Here is a 17,547-nt window from a genome sequence, read left to right as displayed (position 1 = left end):
TCACTGTTTTTTTAAGTCTCATAATAGCTGCAGCTATAGAGCTGATTTAAAGGCTTTATTTCTTATTGCGAATTTTTATCATTCAAATTGCAGCCTGATTTAAATTCAAAGGAAAATGAAACAATTACATTTCCTTTTGTGTATAAAGACATTAGTATTTTGGGCTTGGAGAATCATATTTCTTATGTTATACAAGAGCTTTGCAACTACAACTGATTCCAGAGGTTTTTTCATCAGTTCAATTAATAATATAGACAAACCGTTGTTTTTATGGGATTGAAAATTTTCAAGATCTTGATAATGAGAACTTTTAATGATAAGATGGATAAACTATAAAATGTTAACAAAGGTAACTCTTGGTATTCAACACAGGATCAGCACCCCTGGCGCTGCACCTCTCTACAGTGCTGCTGAAGTCAGTCCTTAAGAGATACACCAGTTAATAAGAAATTGTGTTTCTCTGGTAGTCATGGATTTATGCAATGAAGAAATTCATACTTTCTTCCTGGGGGCATTGGATCTAAATTGCTCTGACATCTTTCTAGCGCAATAGAAAGTGCTTTCCTGATTATGAAGGTAGAGATTAAGAAGCACTTTTATTCATGAATGGTTTAAGAAATTTTTTTGTCCAGATGTTTCATGTGAAGACATTTGATTTGGCACTTATGGCAAATCCTGCTCCTAGCAGAAGGGAGATGCAAAGCTCCTCCTGGATGGGAGCAGCCCTGGGTTTTGTTTCAGTGAAGGATGTGATTATTTAAAGAGATGCAGCATTCCAAGGATGTTTCTGAAGACCACAACAAAGATTGTGTCCAGCGGTCTAAGTGTCTTTTTCATTTGCTTTCAATAATTGTGTCTCCAAGTTGAGTTTACTTCCCTGCTAGTTCTGATCAAAGCATTTTCATGATAAACTGATTTCTTTTCATTTTGGTTTGTCTGCCAATCCAAATAACAAAAGGTATTTCTTGATAGCTGTATGATTTTTTTTTTTTAATATTCCTTTTTTTTTTTTTTCTTTTTGTCTCTTCAGCAGGCCATCTGTGGAAAAGAAAAAAGAGAAAAAATGAAGTATGCATTCTTAATATTTTTCATGAGTTTATTACCGCAGTATGCTGGGAAATCTTTGAGAAGAGATGACGGTTACCCAAAAACGTTTGAAGACATTAAAAATGAGATAGCTGGCTATACTGATATTGCTAAAGCTATTATTGATCTTGCTGTTCATGGAAAAGCTCAGAACAGATCCTATGAAAGGTTAGCAGTTTTTGCCGATAGCATAGGACCTAGACTCAGCGGTTCAAAAAATCTAGATGCAGCTATCAAGTATATGTTCAGTGCCCTGCAGGAAGACGGGCTGGAAAATGTGCATCTGGAGCCTGTGAAAATACCACACTGGGAAAGAGGAGAAGAGTTTGCAATGATGCTGGAACCAAGGAATCACAGCATTGCTATTTTGGGGCTTGGGAGCAGTGTTGCAACTCCTCCAGAAGGTAACTCTTCCCTTTGGAATTAAGTATCACTTGTTTTTTAATGCCAAACTGTATTATACCCCTAACAACAGCTTCTCTCAATGGACAAACTGAAGTTTTCTTCCTGCTATAATAGTTCTGCAAGACAAGATGCTATTTTTCTGGGACTTTTCTGGAGGACATGGTGGTGAATGATGCAGTTCGGTTTAATTCAGTGTGGTTGAACTAGCTTGTAAAATTAGAGTTGATTCCTGAGCTCTCTGTTAAATCTATACCGTTTTGGTTAACGCTGCTGAACCTCATTTGCAAAGATTCTGCTCCTCCAGTGAGGTTGGTGGGCAACTTGTTCTTGTGATCTGGGGTTTTCCAGCCCTTCCTTTTTCATTTTGGCCAGAGAAGTTCTCCATGGGGTGTTGAGTTGACACGTGATTTCTGCTCTTCTTGCTGTGCCCTGTTCTGCCAAGCTCAGCACTTCACTCTGGCAAAAAACAAGACAGCAGGAAGAGGAGGAGAATCTCGTGCTGAGCTTGGAAAGTGCCAGCCCCTCGCTAAGCGTGGCAATTGGTATCTGTTTGTCTTTTCCTCCCCTCCACCTCCTCCCTCTTCTCTCCACTCACTCTCTCACACTCACCTTGGAAAGTCTTTGGCACTTACCTGTTACTGATCTGCGTGGTGTCTTTTAGCGGATCATGTGTGATATGTTACTTCGGGAACAAGAATGATTGTTCGCTGGGTTCAGTGAAGTTCAGGTGTTTTGAGCCCCAAAATGTTAGCTTGCTTGCAAACAGATTTATAAGTTTCTGGTTTTGTACATGTTGATGTGGGGCTTTCTCAGGATTGCTATTTAAAGGCTGGATGACAGCCTTCTGTGACTAGTCTCCATAAATAACAATAGATTTATTCCTAGACCACTTCAAAAGCATTCTTATTTCTTTATGAGAAAATAAATTTAGTTTAGGAAGTAAAAGGTAACATGGTACTCATAAATTTTTTAAGAATTGTAAATTTTTGTGATAGTGAGCTTGTTTGAAATGAAACAAATAATGTATAAAAGCTGTTTTGTTTAGAAAAAATATATAGCCCTTCAAAATACAACAAAGTAAAACTAGGTAATTTGAGATATGTGTGGAATAAATCTTACTTGGTTTGGGAAACCGCTCCTGTAAATTTTGTCTGAGGTATTTCTGTCATATTGAGGTAAACACATGCCTAAAATGCAAAACTAAAACCATTAATAATATCTGTTTATCCCATTATATGTCTAAGGCTTAGTGCTTTGATAGGAGAATATTTACAACAAAGGTGAAACCTACAACTTATTTTATATCCTTTTCAGTCCTATTCCAAGCTTCCTAAAAAGGAAGCTAAAATTAAAATGGCATTTTAGGTGTTGAGCAAGTGTTACTGAACCTGCAAAGAGAACCTGCAACTTAATCTTGGCGAACATCTTCACATCCCGAGACGTCTGTTTTTCGCTTCTCTTTCTTAGCTGTATAGTTATTTGGGCTTGACTGGTCTTACTCCTAGGTTTGTCTTTTTTCATTTAGAGAGATACTGAATGTACATGTTTAAAAATGCTCACAGAGGCTAATCGTGTCCTCCTTTTTCATCTGTAAAGATCTTATTATACTGATGACTGAATGGTTGGGCTAATACCTGTGGCTGGTGATGTATCGGAAGATAAAATTGTATTATCCAGCGCTGGTTTATACTGAGTAATGTTAAAAAACCTACATTATCCTTCCTCACCTTTTTACTTTCCTCTGAGATCTGCTGTGTTTCTGAAGAGGTGTATGTGTTGGTGCTAGAAGACTGCATGGCAATGAGATCTCTCACAGAAGAGCGGGGCAGTTTCTCACAGTTGGTGGAATGATTTTGATTAAATTATTTACCTTCTGATTTAAAATCTGTCCTACTGTTTGTGGCTGTTATGATTCCTGTTGGTCTAATCATGCTCTCTGCAAGCTGTGACAGGTTTTCGTGCTGGAGGAGGTTATGTGGGGTAGCTGGTCCCTGGTGAGCTCTTGGCTCTCGTTCTTCCGATCGCTGGACCGGACGCCTGGCTGACGGAAACGCCTGGCGAGAGCTGCTCGTCACCAGCCTCTCCGGGCAAGAGAATTGCAAGGTGTACTGCTCAGAAAAGCGCCTGTCCTAAAACTCACACTCATCCCAAGCACAGAATAAAAAATGTGTGGTTAGACTATTAAAACCACTGCCTCATCACTTCCGAGGAATTCATTCTCAGATCCACTCCCTCTGCTCTAAGCAGCGATTGTCACCATGCCTTATTCCTGAGAAAAAGGGATAGGCGGCTGCCCTAAATCACATCGGAAATATTTGAACAATTTCCCTCAGTGAGGGAATATCGGCAGTTCTGATTTGTCTTGTTTTAGCCAAGAAGCTGTGGGAGTGTGAGTCATCCTGTAATCAAAACAATGCAATTCAATATGAGATGCTTGATGCTGCTTCTCCTGGCGTTGCGCTCCTGTTGCTGCACGGGATCAGACCAGGGAGATCTACCGCTGCTGCACCGAGCTTTGCCAGAGGGACGCGGTAAAGGCCGAGGACTGGCTTTCACATGTCGGCTCCATGATCTGGCCATTGGCACCTGGGTTCTGCCCAGGGGCAGAGACATCCTTCAGAGCTGCCTCTAAAGTGGACTGTGCAGGTGATCCCTGAAGGTGTTTGGTCTTAGTTTGATAGTTATTGCATGCTTTAAATCAGTGTTCCTATCAGGATACTTTTCAGACTCCTCAGTTTACAAACCACTGTCTCTGTAGAGCCCTGACAGATCCATCCCTTCCTTGATGCTACTGATGCCTACTTAGAGCCAGAGGACAGCATTGGCTGGACTTTTTTAAGGTCTGGGCATGGGGTTAAGATGAGAAGGGGCGACACCCCTATCCCATCAGGAGGCACAGGAGACCATTTCTTGCTTTCTCATCTTCTCAGTTAATGTCCTGCATTCCTCCCTTCCCATTATGTGCCCCCAGGCTTGAGACCTGATGAGCTAAGAAAATAGGGAGCTTTGGCAGCAACTTAAGACATTACTTCTCTCTGGATGTGCTTAGTGCTTCATGCTGGCCTCAGTGGCCCCCCGTGCCCTCAGAGCTCAGCTCCCTGAGCTAGTGCTCTGAAGGGCTCTTTATTAACATGGCAATAGCCTAACAGCAGTTAGAAGCCTGGCTTTGGGTGTTGGAAATTCAGGGTTTATTTTCCCTTCTGTCCATGGAAATTCAAACCAGTGTTTCCTAAGAGTGACCCAATGGCCAGAGCACATGCTGACGCTGCTCATTTTCCATTTCGGCGTATGCCATGCGAGCGTGTGGAAAAAAATCCACAATCCTTAGGGGCAGGAAGAGGAAGCCCTAAACAGTAGCAGTATTTTAGCTGTGGAGCCCAAGCCAGCATTGACTCCAGGATACAAGGAGTGTCTCTTCCTGCAGGTCTTCTATCTAACCCATGCCTGTGGGGTTGAAAATCTTATGGGATGTGCACAGAGCTTTGCCCGTTTATTGGATTTGCTGGGATTTGCCCACTTTGGCTCAGATATGAGTTTGGCATAGAGCTGGTTGGCTCACTCAAGGTTGGAACAGTTCTGATGATGTGCAGGAGGCTTTTTGATACCTTGTGATCTTGTGGGTAAAATCTGCATTTCCCTATTTTCTTCTTCAGGACTGGGCAACATGCCAGGGTGTCAAGTTTCCAGATTCAGTCTGATTTACACAGCAAAAAGGAACAGCACAGAAAAGGTTATATTTTTTTATTGAAGAGGAAAAAAAAATGTTTTCCCTTTCAATGTATCCCAAAATTTGAAGGTGTTGGGTCAAAGAGAAAGTTTTCACTTTCTTTGATCTCCTTACAGGGAGGGAGTAACTTTCATGCCTGTCTTAGCGACAGGGAGAGGAGAAACATTAAACACAGAGTGGCTTGAATTTCCAGAAGTCAGCAGAGATTGAAAATGGTCACCACCTCGAAGAAATGGTTTTCTAGGTAACAAACAGGGTTGCATGTTAGAAAGTGCTCAGTTTAGGGAGCTGACAAACTGGAGGTTTACCATATTTAGTCAATGTCCTTGTCTCATTTCCAGTGTTTCAACATTGGCAAAACATACAGATATATATAGAGAGACTGTGTTGATTTCTGGTAGTACTGATTATATTCCCCAAATTCTGAGGAAAATAGATATAATTGTTGCTTTGAGAATCCTATAATTGAAGGAAAGTAGTAGTTTAGCAGATGTTTGACCATAAAGTATCAAAGAATTCATATTTTTTGCATGTGTTTTAAAATGCACTCTTTTTTTTCCTGATGGGTGACCCTGCCCTTTCATTTTAAAGAAATACTGACAAGTAGAACCAAACCCAGAATGCAGCCTGCCCGAAATGTCTCCTCAAAAAACGAACAGTCTCTGGTTTCTAAGTACTGTTTGTTGCAGCAAAACTGAAATAATATAAATATGAAGTATTGGCAGACTTTTTCCTAGTTTTTGTGTTCAAGTCATGGGGTTTTTTGTTTAACTATCAACAACATTTGGTCCAGTCTTGCTCTTATAGAAGGTAGTGGGAGTTTTGCCACTTAGATAACATGAAAATAGTTCCAGACTGTTTTTATAAAATGGTGATAATATGTGTCTCAAAGCTGTTGAAGGCGTGTGCTGTTGCTGTAGGCTGACAGTCTTTTTAAGCCAGGGATGCTGCTGAAAGAAGTGGTCTGGCCGCAGTTGTGGCTGGTGTATTTTTCCCCAGTGTTGACTCTCGTTTTTTGTTTCTTAGTGGTGAAGTGGATTAGGGAATTCATCTAGATTAACAAAAGGCCAACAAAAAAGTTAATGTGTGTCAGAGGAATTACCCTTGAGTTGCCAGCATCTTGGATGACCACTCACCTACTGGGAGAGAAGGAGATCCTTCTGGAGGGACTTGGGTACCCTCTTCGATGAGGGGTTCAGTGCTGAGAACAGGGGTTGGAGAGAGTCGTAGGCGTGAGAGCACAGTGCACAGCAAAGACCTCCTTCTGTCTTCACTGGGTCCCTGTTTTTCTATGTGGGAGGAGGTATTGATTCATATCTTGAGACCATGAGCCTCAGTATTGGGTGCCTGGATTGTTTATTATTCCTTCGAGCAGTGCTGCTTGTGGTATGATAATTATGCTACTGTTTTTCTTGGAATGTAAAAGATGACGTCCATGAAGGACCTCAGACGCTGTGGTGTTCAGTGGCCCGGTGTCTGGGCCAAAAGTTGCTTCAGTGGCATTTCAAAGATTTAGAGAGTAGGAGTAGCTGTGTGGCTTTGAGGTGGACATGCCGTCTGGGAAGGACATGGGTTCCAGTCACTGCTTTAATGAATGTTCAAGTGAACTGTACAGATTGGCAACGGCAAAAAATTGAATTTTCAGGTCTTGGCCCGTTTCAGTGTTTCTGAGTTGAGGGTGATTACCTCAAGGATGGTAAGCCCAGGCTGAAGCTCCTGCCTCACACTAATGGAGGCAGGATTTGAATGTGATTTTCTGCATGCGTGGGGAACGCATGCACAGCTGAGTGGCACTGCCACCTTCCCTCCCAGGGGACAGCCTGCAGTGACTGGCCTCTTGACTCGCTAGGGAGGGAATGGTTGCCCTTGGTACTTTCTGCCTTAGACACCTGTGTGCTCTGAAACTGGCTCTTCTGGATCCTGTTCTTGGGTGCCTGATTCTCCCCAGACATTGCATAGCAAGCCTGTGTCCTGCACAGGGCTGCTTCGGGGAGAACCAGACCTGTTGCCCTGCTCTTTTGGTGTCCAAGGCTTCATGCCTGGGGTTGAGTCCAACCCCTTTGCTGCTAGGATTTACTGCTGCACAGTAAGCAACATGTTATAGAAACCAAACCGTTCTAATGAGGTCCAGTACTTGCTGGAAATAGTAAGTCATATTTGTCAAAAATGTAACTATTATATAGTGTTTATTTTTCTCTGTGTTCTTCTTAAAGAACGGAGTAATAGGTTTAGTCTCTGTGCTGTGCATCAGAGCTGAATAGCCTCATATCCTTTTGGATAACTCTCCTATGCAATTTTAGTTTCATGAAGTAATTCTCTTTGCTGTTCCACAGAGTAGGTGAGGTCACATTTTCCAGAAGTATATTCCGATTTTACAAAATCTTTCTTCCTGATAAAAACCCTCTCCTTCGTTCCACAGTTCCCCTGATATATTTAATCTTCTCTTCATATTATAATTCTTATATCAGTACATATTGATATGTGTTGATAGAGCAATTGTGTTTCTAGGTGTTAAAGTATTTTAAATTTTCAGTACATGCTAATAATTTTTGAGGGAGAAAAAAAAAAAGTGATGATATGAATCTTCTATTTGCTTCAGCCTGACACCAAGCCTTAATTTGATGAGTTCATGATGGACCCAGAATTTGGGTTTGTTTTTCTGAAAATCTTGTTGAATCATGTGGGGCGTTGGGGGAAAGCTGTACTAATTGCTGGAGAGAGCTCAAAAGCAACATGTTTTTAAGAGGTAAGCTAGAAGTTGAGGGAAAGAATGTTCTCTGGGCTGATTTTAGAGGATGCTGAACCTAAATAGGATATAATGCCAGGTCTCCAATCTTACTTAGTTTTCAAGAATATATTTGCCTTTTCCCTCTACTCCCCAAAACCTTATTTTCTTTGCCCTGTCTCAACAACTACTTTTCTTCCCTATCTCCAGACATGTATATCTACTTTTTCCCCATTGCATGCTTCATTTTCTTAGATCCTCATCCAGGAGTATTGATCCTGGCACATGCTCTGGTTCTGTTCAGGGTGATGTGGCATCCAGGGTTCAAGACTGCCATTTTTACAGGAGAACTGCACATCTCAGCTGCTACATTATAACTTCATGTGTGCAGGTCTTTCTTGTGACCCATGCAAAAAAAATTTCTCTGTAACTCTGTGAAAGAAGCTACCTTGTGAAACAGGCACAAGACAGTGCATGTGGGCCATTTCTGAAAGAAGCAGAGGCATGGTACTTTTATCCTGGGGAGATGGTCAAGTCTGAAAGGCAACTGGATTAGGCAGGCTAAGGTCAGAAAAGCTTGGGGTGCTTAGGGTTGGCATGTAGTACAGTATACCTTGATGTGGCACTTCCAGGCTAAATTAGCTTTGTGGGAGAGCTGAGGTGGAAATGGAGAAATCTGAGAAGTGGGAGCCATCCAGTAGACAAGAAATGAGGGAATAAACATGGCCTGATGTCACTGGTTTGCAAGGCAGGGCTGCGATTATCAGGTAGGCTTTGTGCCGTGCTCTCATGGTGTGTTGCTGCTCCTACTCTTTCTTTGTCTTCTTCTTGGTTTCCTGGTCCTGGTGTCCTGATGCCTGGTTCTGATGAATGGGGAGGTAGCACTCTATCTCCCTCTTGCTATCATGACTGCAGAGGCCAGGACATGTTTCAGGTATGTTCTTCCCTAGTTCCAAAATCTCCACCAGTACCAGAACAGTTAGATGTGTTGTTGACTTTCTGTGTTGATATTTCAGGCAGTATTTTATGCTTAGGATGCAAGAATTTTAAATATACAACACACAGGGAAGTTTAGCAGAGACTAAGTTGATGTAGTTTCCAGCTTTGTTGTGTCTAGACCTAAAAATATCATATTTTAATTGTTTTAAGCAAAAATTGCCTTGCCCATCAGATTATTTATTTGACAGTGACAGCTTCAGTGCATGTGGATCAGCAGCATCGCTGTTCCATAGTGTGATTTGTAAGAGAAATCATAATTCTTATGTTAACACAGTGTGAAGTAAATGAAATTTGGAAGGTACGTAGGGGTGAGTTATTCACTTGATGTTATTGAAAAAAATTATTGTCGAATTAATGATGGCTGCATTTGGTTTTGTAACTAGATCTCCAAGGGACTGTTGCTGTTAACTGGATGAAAAAATGAGACTGGGAGGGGGAAAAAAAAAAGACAGTAATACCATAATTGACTAATCAGGAAATTAGTATCCAGTAAGGTTAAACAGTATGCAAATGATATTTCTTTCTGCCTTTGCTAAATTATTCTTTTAATACAGCATTTGATTGTAACTAACTAGGTTGAATTTCTGTGTGTTTATGAGCTGAGTGTTTCTAGGATAGTAATAAATAAAAATCAACAGAGACTGGGTTCCCAAATCTCAGGAATTCCTGAAACTCAGTATGGTAAAGTCTTGCCATGCCTCGCTCTGGTGTGGCCAAGAGCAGCAACAATATTCTGTATGAAGTTTCCTTGATGTTTTAATAGAGATTCATCAGTTTTTAAAATCTGATAATAGGGTGGTTTTTCCTTTTTTTTCTTACTCTTCTCTGAAACCTGTTACTGACACAGACACATGCATAGCTGCAGATACTAAAATGGCTTAAATGTTCACTGCATTTAATCTTGAGGAGAATAAGTTATCTCATGGGGAATTCCCTTTGAACTAATCTACTTCTGGCATGATTGCTGGCAGGTAAGCAGCTGCTAGGAGGTGACTCTCCAGACAGAATTGCTCATGCCAAGAATCAGACTTCTGATGCATGGCAATGTTGCAGACAGCTGATTTACAGGTGCTTTTATGTATATTTATTTATTTATATATAAAAAATAAAAAATTGAACTTTCTGTAGCTAATAAAGAGTAACTGGAGTCAGTCTTGCCTTTGTCCTGCCTGTGACAGATTTTTAGACCTTGCTAATGCATACTGTGCTATTTATTTCAACTGACAGCATGATCATCAAAGTTGTGGCATATCCAAGTGTTTAGATAGAAATGTACATTTCTGTGTACAGAGGACGTTGTAATATATAATTTTGTTGGTAATTGAAGGTTACCTGCTTGTTCCCACCATTAACACCCTTCCTGTACCTTAATTCTCCGAAATTACAGGGTATAATTTACTGTTTAATATGAGAAATGAGAGGAAGCCCATAGTACTACATAGACTCTTTTGCTCACTGGCTCAATGCAGCAATATGTATAATGGTTCACATGGTGAGTACAAATAAATAGTCTTCAGCTTCATGTACTCAGCCAAGTTTATCATGTTTGTAATTCTGTCTTCTATGCTTCATGCCCTTTACTTAGCTAATTCCCCAAATGCTCCGTATTCACCTCTTGGACTGCGTGGGTTATAATCTTTGTATCTTGCTTAAGTAAGCAGGCAATCCGACTCCCTGCTTACATGGGTTTTCTGAAGATTTCTGTTCAATAACGCACAGCCAAGCTCTGGGTCAGATAATGATAGGCGTAAGAGAGAGAGAGAACAGTTTTCAACATGGGAAGCAGAGCCATGAGGCACTGAATTGGTAGGAGATGCTAGGGGTAGAGGTTGGTTAATTTGCTTAAAGGCTCAGTAAGGTGAGCCATTTCCCACTTTGAAAAGGAATAACTCATTCCCCTTAAACTGATAAACTGTTGGGTTTTTTTGTTTTCGTTTCTCCCTTTGCACAGGAGGTCTTAGGGTGGTTTGTGTATGTGCGTCCACATATTTATTTAAGGTAACTGTTGCTCTTGTCACTTCAGTAGGTGAGACTGAAATGGTATAAAATGGGACTAAAATGCAAATGAGACATTGAATTAGTCAGAAGTTACACAAGAGTGAAGTTTTATTTTGTTACAGAAAGCACTGTGATTAATACTTTTTGTTTTGTTTTGTTTTTTGCTGCCATTAAGTTAAACTTGCAGAGAGAACCTTCGTTTTGTTTTGTTTTGTCAAAGGATGGCTTTATTTAGCTTCTTTGGGAACATTCAAAAGTAGAGATACTGGGCTGGAGTTTGCTGCTCTGTGTTCTTTTCCTTAGCTTTAATTCCCACAAAGCTCACTGTACAAACTCCTGATGCCTGTGGTCTAGGGAGGGCCATAAATGTACTTCTCCATGATATTTCTTAGGGATTATAGATAGTTGCTAGCTGTCTGTAGCATTCTTTAAAAATCATTCAGAGTTGGTGTTTGTTCATTAATGCAGTAAAGTAATGCCAGGAGGAGTTACACTCCTCGCTTCCCTTGGCGAACAGGCACTAATACAACATGTGCCCTTCCAGTGCCTGCTGCATGATCCAAGTGGAGCATTGGGGAGAACTAATATGAAATACGGATTGCAGTATCAAGCTACTGAGACCATGACTTTTCTTGTGGAAAATGAAATTTTGCAGATAGCTGGCTTTATTTCCAGTGGCACGGTTCCATACCCAGAATGATCCTGTCGCTGGGATACTCCTTAGGTAGGCAGCTGAACCTGCAGTTCATTAGAAGCAGCTGGAGTCTGTTAGCATGCTTATCTACCTGCCAACAACAACTAGTAAAATTTGAAGGTGATTCTCTGGCTTGGCTCTCTGTGCCTCTTTCTGTAAAGCAAAGAATCTGAATAGTTATTTAGTTAAAATTTTTACACCCTCACACTAGGTTAGTTCTGTAGCTAAAACTCATGGGCTTTCATCATAGAACCATAGAATACTTAAGGTTGGAAAAGACCCTTAAGATCATCGACTCCAACTGTTAACCTGTCACTGCCAAGTCCACCACTAAACCATGTCCTCGAGCACCACGTCTACCCGTCTTTTAAATACCTCCAGGGATGGGGACTCAGCCACTTCCCTGGGCAGCCTGTTCCAGTCCCTCACTGCCCTTTCCGTGAAGAAGTTTTTCCTAATATCCAACCTAAACTTCCCCTGGCACAGCTTGAGGCCGTTTCCTCTCATCCTATCGCTTGTTACTTGGGAGAAGAGACCGACCCCCACCTCGCTACAACCTCCTTTCAGGTAGCTGTAGAGAGCAATAAGGTCTCCCCTCAGCCTCCTCTTCTCCAGGCTAAACAGCCCCAGCTCCCTCAGCCGCTCCTCATAAGACTTGTGCTCCAGACCCTTCCCCAGCTTCACTGCCCTCCTCTGGACATGCTCCAGCACCTCCATGTCCTTCTTGTAGTGAGGGGCCCAAAACTGAACACAGTACTCGAGGTGCGGCCTCACCAGTGCCGAGTACAGGGGCACGATCACCTCCCTGCTCCTGCTGGCCACACTATTCCTGATACAAGCCAGGATGCCATTGGCGGCCCTCTTGGCCACCTGAGCACACTGCTGGCTCATGTTCAGGCAGCTGTCAACCAACACCCCCAGGTCCTTTTCCGCCAGGCAGCTCTCCAGCCACTCCTCCCCAAGCCTGTAGCATTGCATGGGGTTGTTGTGACCCAAGTGCAGGACCCAGCACTGAGCCTTGTTGAACCCCCTACAGTTGGCCCTGGCCCATTGATCCAGCCTGTCCAGGTCCCTCTGTAGGGAATACTGCTGTAGCAGTAGATGTCTCTTGCTCTTAGTGGTGCATGCTTAAAAAAAAGAAACTCTTTTGTGTGAAACAGTTTCTTTAAGGTTTTGAAATATACTGTAGTTCGATCTTAAAGAAGCCATGAGCCTGGATACACTGGTGCTGGGAGAGATGATCTTCCTGTTTTTCTATCAGTTCTTCTCATGTATTGCAGTCTCAAATACAACTCTCTGAAATGCTCTCCAAATAATTCTTATACTACAGAAAAATAAAAAAAAAAAGAAGAAAGAGGACTTTCAAGGAGAAACATTTTCTTCTTAAAAACATGATAGGTTGAATTCTTTGACAAATCCTTGCTAGACATTTGTTACTAGTTTTAGTTTTCAGTGATGTATTTTGTGGCTTTTAGGTGAAATATACAACACTAAAATTTCAGGCATCTGTTGCTTCTTCTTTATTTATAAGAAAAGTACCAGCCCATGTTGTTAAGCAGTTTCTACTTATCTCTGTAACCAATCAACAAAATTGGATTTTAAGCATAGTGGTCATTTTAATGAATTACTTCTTAAATGCTGTGAAATATTGTTCCTCAATTCATGTTCTAAAAAGTTGGATGGATTCTCTGGCTTTGGGAAAAACTACTTATCTATAAAATCCTTTGTTTTTTCAAGCAAGATAATACAGCAATTTAAAACTTTTCCAACTATTAAAAACAAAGAGCTGGGTGGGATCTAACTTACCATGTGTGAGTAGTTCTGCAGAAGTACCTGCCTGTGTTCTCTGTATCATAACTGGGAAAGATGGGTTCCTGGGAAAACTCGCAGAAGGAGATCCAATAGAACTGTGGTATTCTCCTGAATTAAATATGAAGATTTTTTTATTATTATTTATAAGCATACTGCAAAATTTGTTGAAACTGCAGAGCTTTAATTTTATTTCAGTGAAATGGATGAAATAATTTTATAAGTGTTTCAGTCTAAAAATATGTTTCCAGTTGTCTTATGTTAAGCTAAGTTGTTTAGCAACATATCAAAACAATTCCATGAAAAGATTACTATCGTTTTTTATTAATCCCATAGGCAGCTTTTGCAAATGTTTTTGTACTATAAATGATTGCAGTGAGGTGTTAAAGCACATGCAGAGAACAGAATTCCCTTAGTGTATCCTTTTTGCCCCTTAAGCTATGTTTTAATACCAGCCTGATAGCATGGTTTAGAGAATGGTGTGTACTTGGTCAGAGTGCTATTACAGCTATGTAGTACCAATCCCTGATGAAGCATTTTACATAGTCTTCCTTTTCCAGTAAGAAGTTAAATCTGATTTCTTCTGTTCTGCACAGTCCATGCTTTTCTGCCTGCTAAAACTGGCTGTAGGAGAGTTGTAGGAAAGCAAATGTTAAAGCCACTGTAATACTTTCTTTCAGGAATTACGGCGGAAGTCATAGTGGTAGCCTCTTTTGAAGAACTGCATAAAAGAGCTCAGGAGGCCAAGGGGAAGATTGTTGTCTACAACGAACCTTTCATCAATTATGGTGAAACTGTGCGATACAGGTCACAGGGAGCAGTGGAAGCTGCTAAAGTTGGAGCAGTGGCATCCCTTATTAGATCCATTGCTTCTTTTTCTATTCATAGGTAAGCATTTTTCTCTTTTCTCCTGTGACTCACATTTCAGCCTTAAGTTCACATGTCATTGCTGGGCAGGCATTTTGTTCTCTATGACTTAAATGTTGCCAGTTACGAGTGGGTGTTCAGTTTTGAAATCATTGGCTGCACAATAGTTCTATTCCCCTGTGCTTTCTCATTCTTTCGAAATGTTTTCATTTTTTGTTACTGATCCAAATTTTGATATTTGTTTTAAAGAACTTCCTGCATTCTCAAGGCTGCCATAAATATTCTGAGATCAACCAAAATCAAATGTCTTTGGTGACAACATGTACCAGACTGTCAATGATGATATGAACTGGTCATTTTGTATATTTGACTAGAATGTAAGTAAGTGTACGGTTTCTATTGTATTTGTCATTTTCCTAGCATGAGGCTGACTTGTACTAGATGAAGGAGTAGTCTGCTTTGAATGTAATTATTTTGAACACTTTAGCAGTAAGGTTTGTAATTCTCACTCTGCTTTTTAAGTCAGGTGGGTTGAAATAATGATTTCTTAAAAATTAAGTGGTTTTAGATGTCTTAGTATGTTACTTATTATATATGGTTTTACAATTGTGTAATGAGCATTTTTAGTTTTCTGTGAGGTGCTGTATTTTGTAATATTGTTCTCTTTTTGGACCATATATATTCAGGGCAGTACAGGCCATTTATTCCTCTTCCTAGTTGCTTAGCGACTCTAGCCAGAGAAGAGTCAGCAGCAGTAGCTAACTTGACCCTGAATGTGTGCCACACCATAAACTGGAATCATGTTCTGTTTGGATAACGCTGTGGTTTCTTTTTGATCTGTGTGCCTACGTTTTCTTTCTACAGAAGTCCAGGCTGGGACGTGGGAAGGGGTGGTATGGCTTTGGGTCTTGCTTGAGGCTGGAACTGGGAAGTGACTGGGGCAGGCACTTGGAAGCGTGCTTGATTCCACCATTTCAGACAAAACATAAGTGGTCACATCTCAGCAGTATGAGAAGTGTGCAAGCATCACCATTTGTGATGCTTCAAAAAGTTTGAGAAATGCAGTAATGCCAGCTAACTGTATTGGATCATGTGCAGAGGGCAGCTCTGCTGCCAGTGTAGTTGCTTGATAGCATTTTTATATGCTCCATATTCCCCTAAAGAAGCCAACATTACCTGTTTAAAATGCTTTCTCAGAAGTAAAGTACTTTGAATTCAGATAGTATCCGAACTATACTAGTGTATTTCTTGATGCCCAACAAATGTAGAAATGTTTACAATGTATTTTCTAATACCTATAATTTTCTAATAAATTTAATAATAATGAAGAGAGAGTAGAATACGTTTCAAAAAGAGTTTTATGAAAAATGATACGTTTTCAAAATAGTCATATATGGTATCATCAAAGAATACTGCAATCTATAATCTGTTGATTATCTGAAAACTAGAAGATAATCTGAACACCGATCTATCCAGTCCTTAGTTCTGGTGCCCTGCAGAGGTGTTCATTTGAAAGCAACTCTTTGTATCTTCTGTTTGCCAGACTATTTATGGAAGTGCATTTGAACATGTAATGGAAAATTTAGAGATGAGAAACAGAGGTGGAGACTGAAGGTAGTAAAGCCTGTTTATTAGGTCTTTGTATTGGCATTGCAGCTATTTCAGAATTGAATGAAAAGAGAGGAGAAACAGATGCCAAATGCGTGTTTGTTTATAAGTATTGAATCCTTAATCGAGGCTGGGAGCCGAGGTGTCATTCCCAAAAGCAATTTCAAATTTAGATGCTGCCAGGAAGCATTTTTTCATGAAATGTACTTTCTGTCCTTTCTTCATTTGCCTTCACTTAGGGTTGTTCTGGGTGAGGGGAGGGATTGGTTAATCTGTTTTTTCCTATAGTAAAGGAGGTGTTCAGGTCCAGTCCATCACTTCTGCCACTCTGTGATGCCTAGACCTGTTTGTCTTGTTTCTAACAGAAAATAGGTATTGCTGTAGGCAGGATGGATTTTCTTATCTCCATGCCTTTTCCTATGTTTTCTCTTAATCACCAGCTGTGTGTCTCCTTGTCTGTCCTACCGATGTGCTGTGCTGGATGGACCCCGTGCTGGATGTGGTGCTTCTTGTCAGTCAGTGTCTGGGGCACTGTTTGTTCAAGTTGCTTGCCTTTTTGGTAGACCGATGGGAAATACTGCGTCGCTGCAGGGCATAGCATGTTCGAAGGGTGAGAGATGAAAGGTAAAATGATGATAAAAGACTTCTAGGTGTTTTGAAAGAAAGTCTTGCATACTTGCAATTTGTATACTGTTGCTTTGCTGGCCAGAACCTTTGCTTCTTGGGCCTGTGTGTTTACAAGTGCACGTATAATATGAATAACTGCTAATGGGATTGTGGTAGTTCTCCAGAACATCCTGGAAATATCTTAGAAGAAAGTATCCTCCTCCTGATTACTGCAGTATCCCACTTTCCACAGGTGAGTGAAGAGTGGAACTTCACAATTTTCCCTAAACTATATGAGCTTTGGTGTGGTGTGGGGTTTTTTTTGTTTGTTTGTTTGTTTTCGGTTGTTTGTTTGGTTTTTTTTTAAGACTTCAACCCCTTTTGGACAGGGGATCACTTACTGTTATTTGCTTACTCTATTTGCAATGAATTAAGCTGGCTGGAACGGTGGAAGCCATTGTGTGGTGTGATTTCTAGGTGATCTTGCAATGTGAATAATATTGATAGCTTAAAACTAGGTACTTTCTAGTAGATTAACATTTTAGGCTTATTAGGGATGGTTATTAAAGCTTACTGTCAAGACAGAATTGGTAAAATCACAACATGAATTGAATCAGTGTTCTCTTGCTGGCAGCTTGGTGGCTGTTCCTTGTTCCAGAGATGGCAAGCGGCTGCCACGTTGTGAAGGGCAGAAACCGTGAAGGGAACCTTTGAGCAGGGACTATGTGGGCAGCTTTTTCTTTAAGGTATGGTAGTATAGCTATGGAGTGAATGAAACCACTTGGGGACTCAGGCATCCCAACTCTGAATGAGGGCAAGAAGGGATGAACTTGAATATACTCAGAAAAACTCATTGCTCTGTTTATATGAGGGCTCATGCCAACTCATTGGTGACAGTGAAGGCCTTGAGTGATTTGTTGTTGACTTTCAAGGAGTGGATTCGTTTATTTAGGACAGAAATGGTAAGTGAACAGGAAGTAAAATTAGCAATAGCATCTCCCTTGGCCTATGAAGAGATGACAG

At 40.8% G+C, this 17,547-nt stretch overlaps 1 protein-coding gene across 3 annotated transcripts in view; it reads left to right on the top strand.

The window, feature by feature from the left end:
- Window positions 1-17,547, top strand: part of CPQ (carboxypeptidase Q) — a 164,172-nt gene that overhangs the window by 23,931 nt on the left and 122,694 nt on the right. For 2 of the 3 annotated variants that reach the window (XM_082310230.1, XM_082310231.1), the window contains 2 exons: window positions 1,031-1,490; window positions 14,124-14,331. In XM_082310230.1, coding sequence (XP_082166356.1) covers window positions 1,064-1,490; window positions 14,124-14,331 — 635 coding nt within the window. In that variant the 5' untranslated portion in view covers window positions 1,031-1,063. The remainder of the gene's footprint in view (window positions 1-1,030; window positions 1,491-14,123; window positions 14,332-17,547) is intronic. The other variant, XM_082310232.1, reaches the window with a different exon arrangement.

Source organism: Platalea leucorodia (assembly GCF_965183815.1).
Source record: "Platalea leucorodia genome assembly, chromosome: 1".
Taxonomy (NCBI): domain Eukaryota; kingdom Metazoa; phylum Chordata; class Aves; order Pelecaniformes; family Threskiornithidae; genus Platalea; species Platalea leucorodia.
The sequence above is the reverse complement of the archived record's forward strand: the minus strand, read 5'-3'. Positions and strand labels throughout refer to the sequence as shown.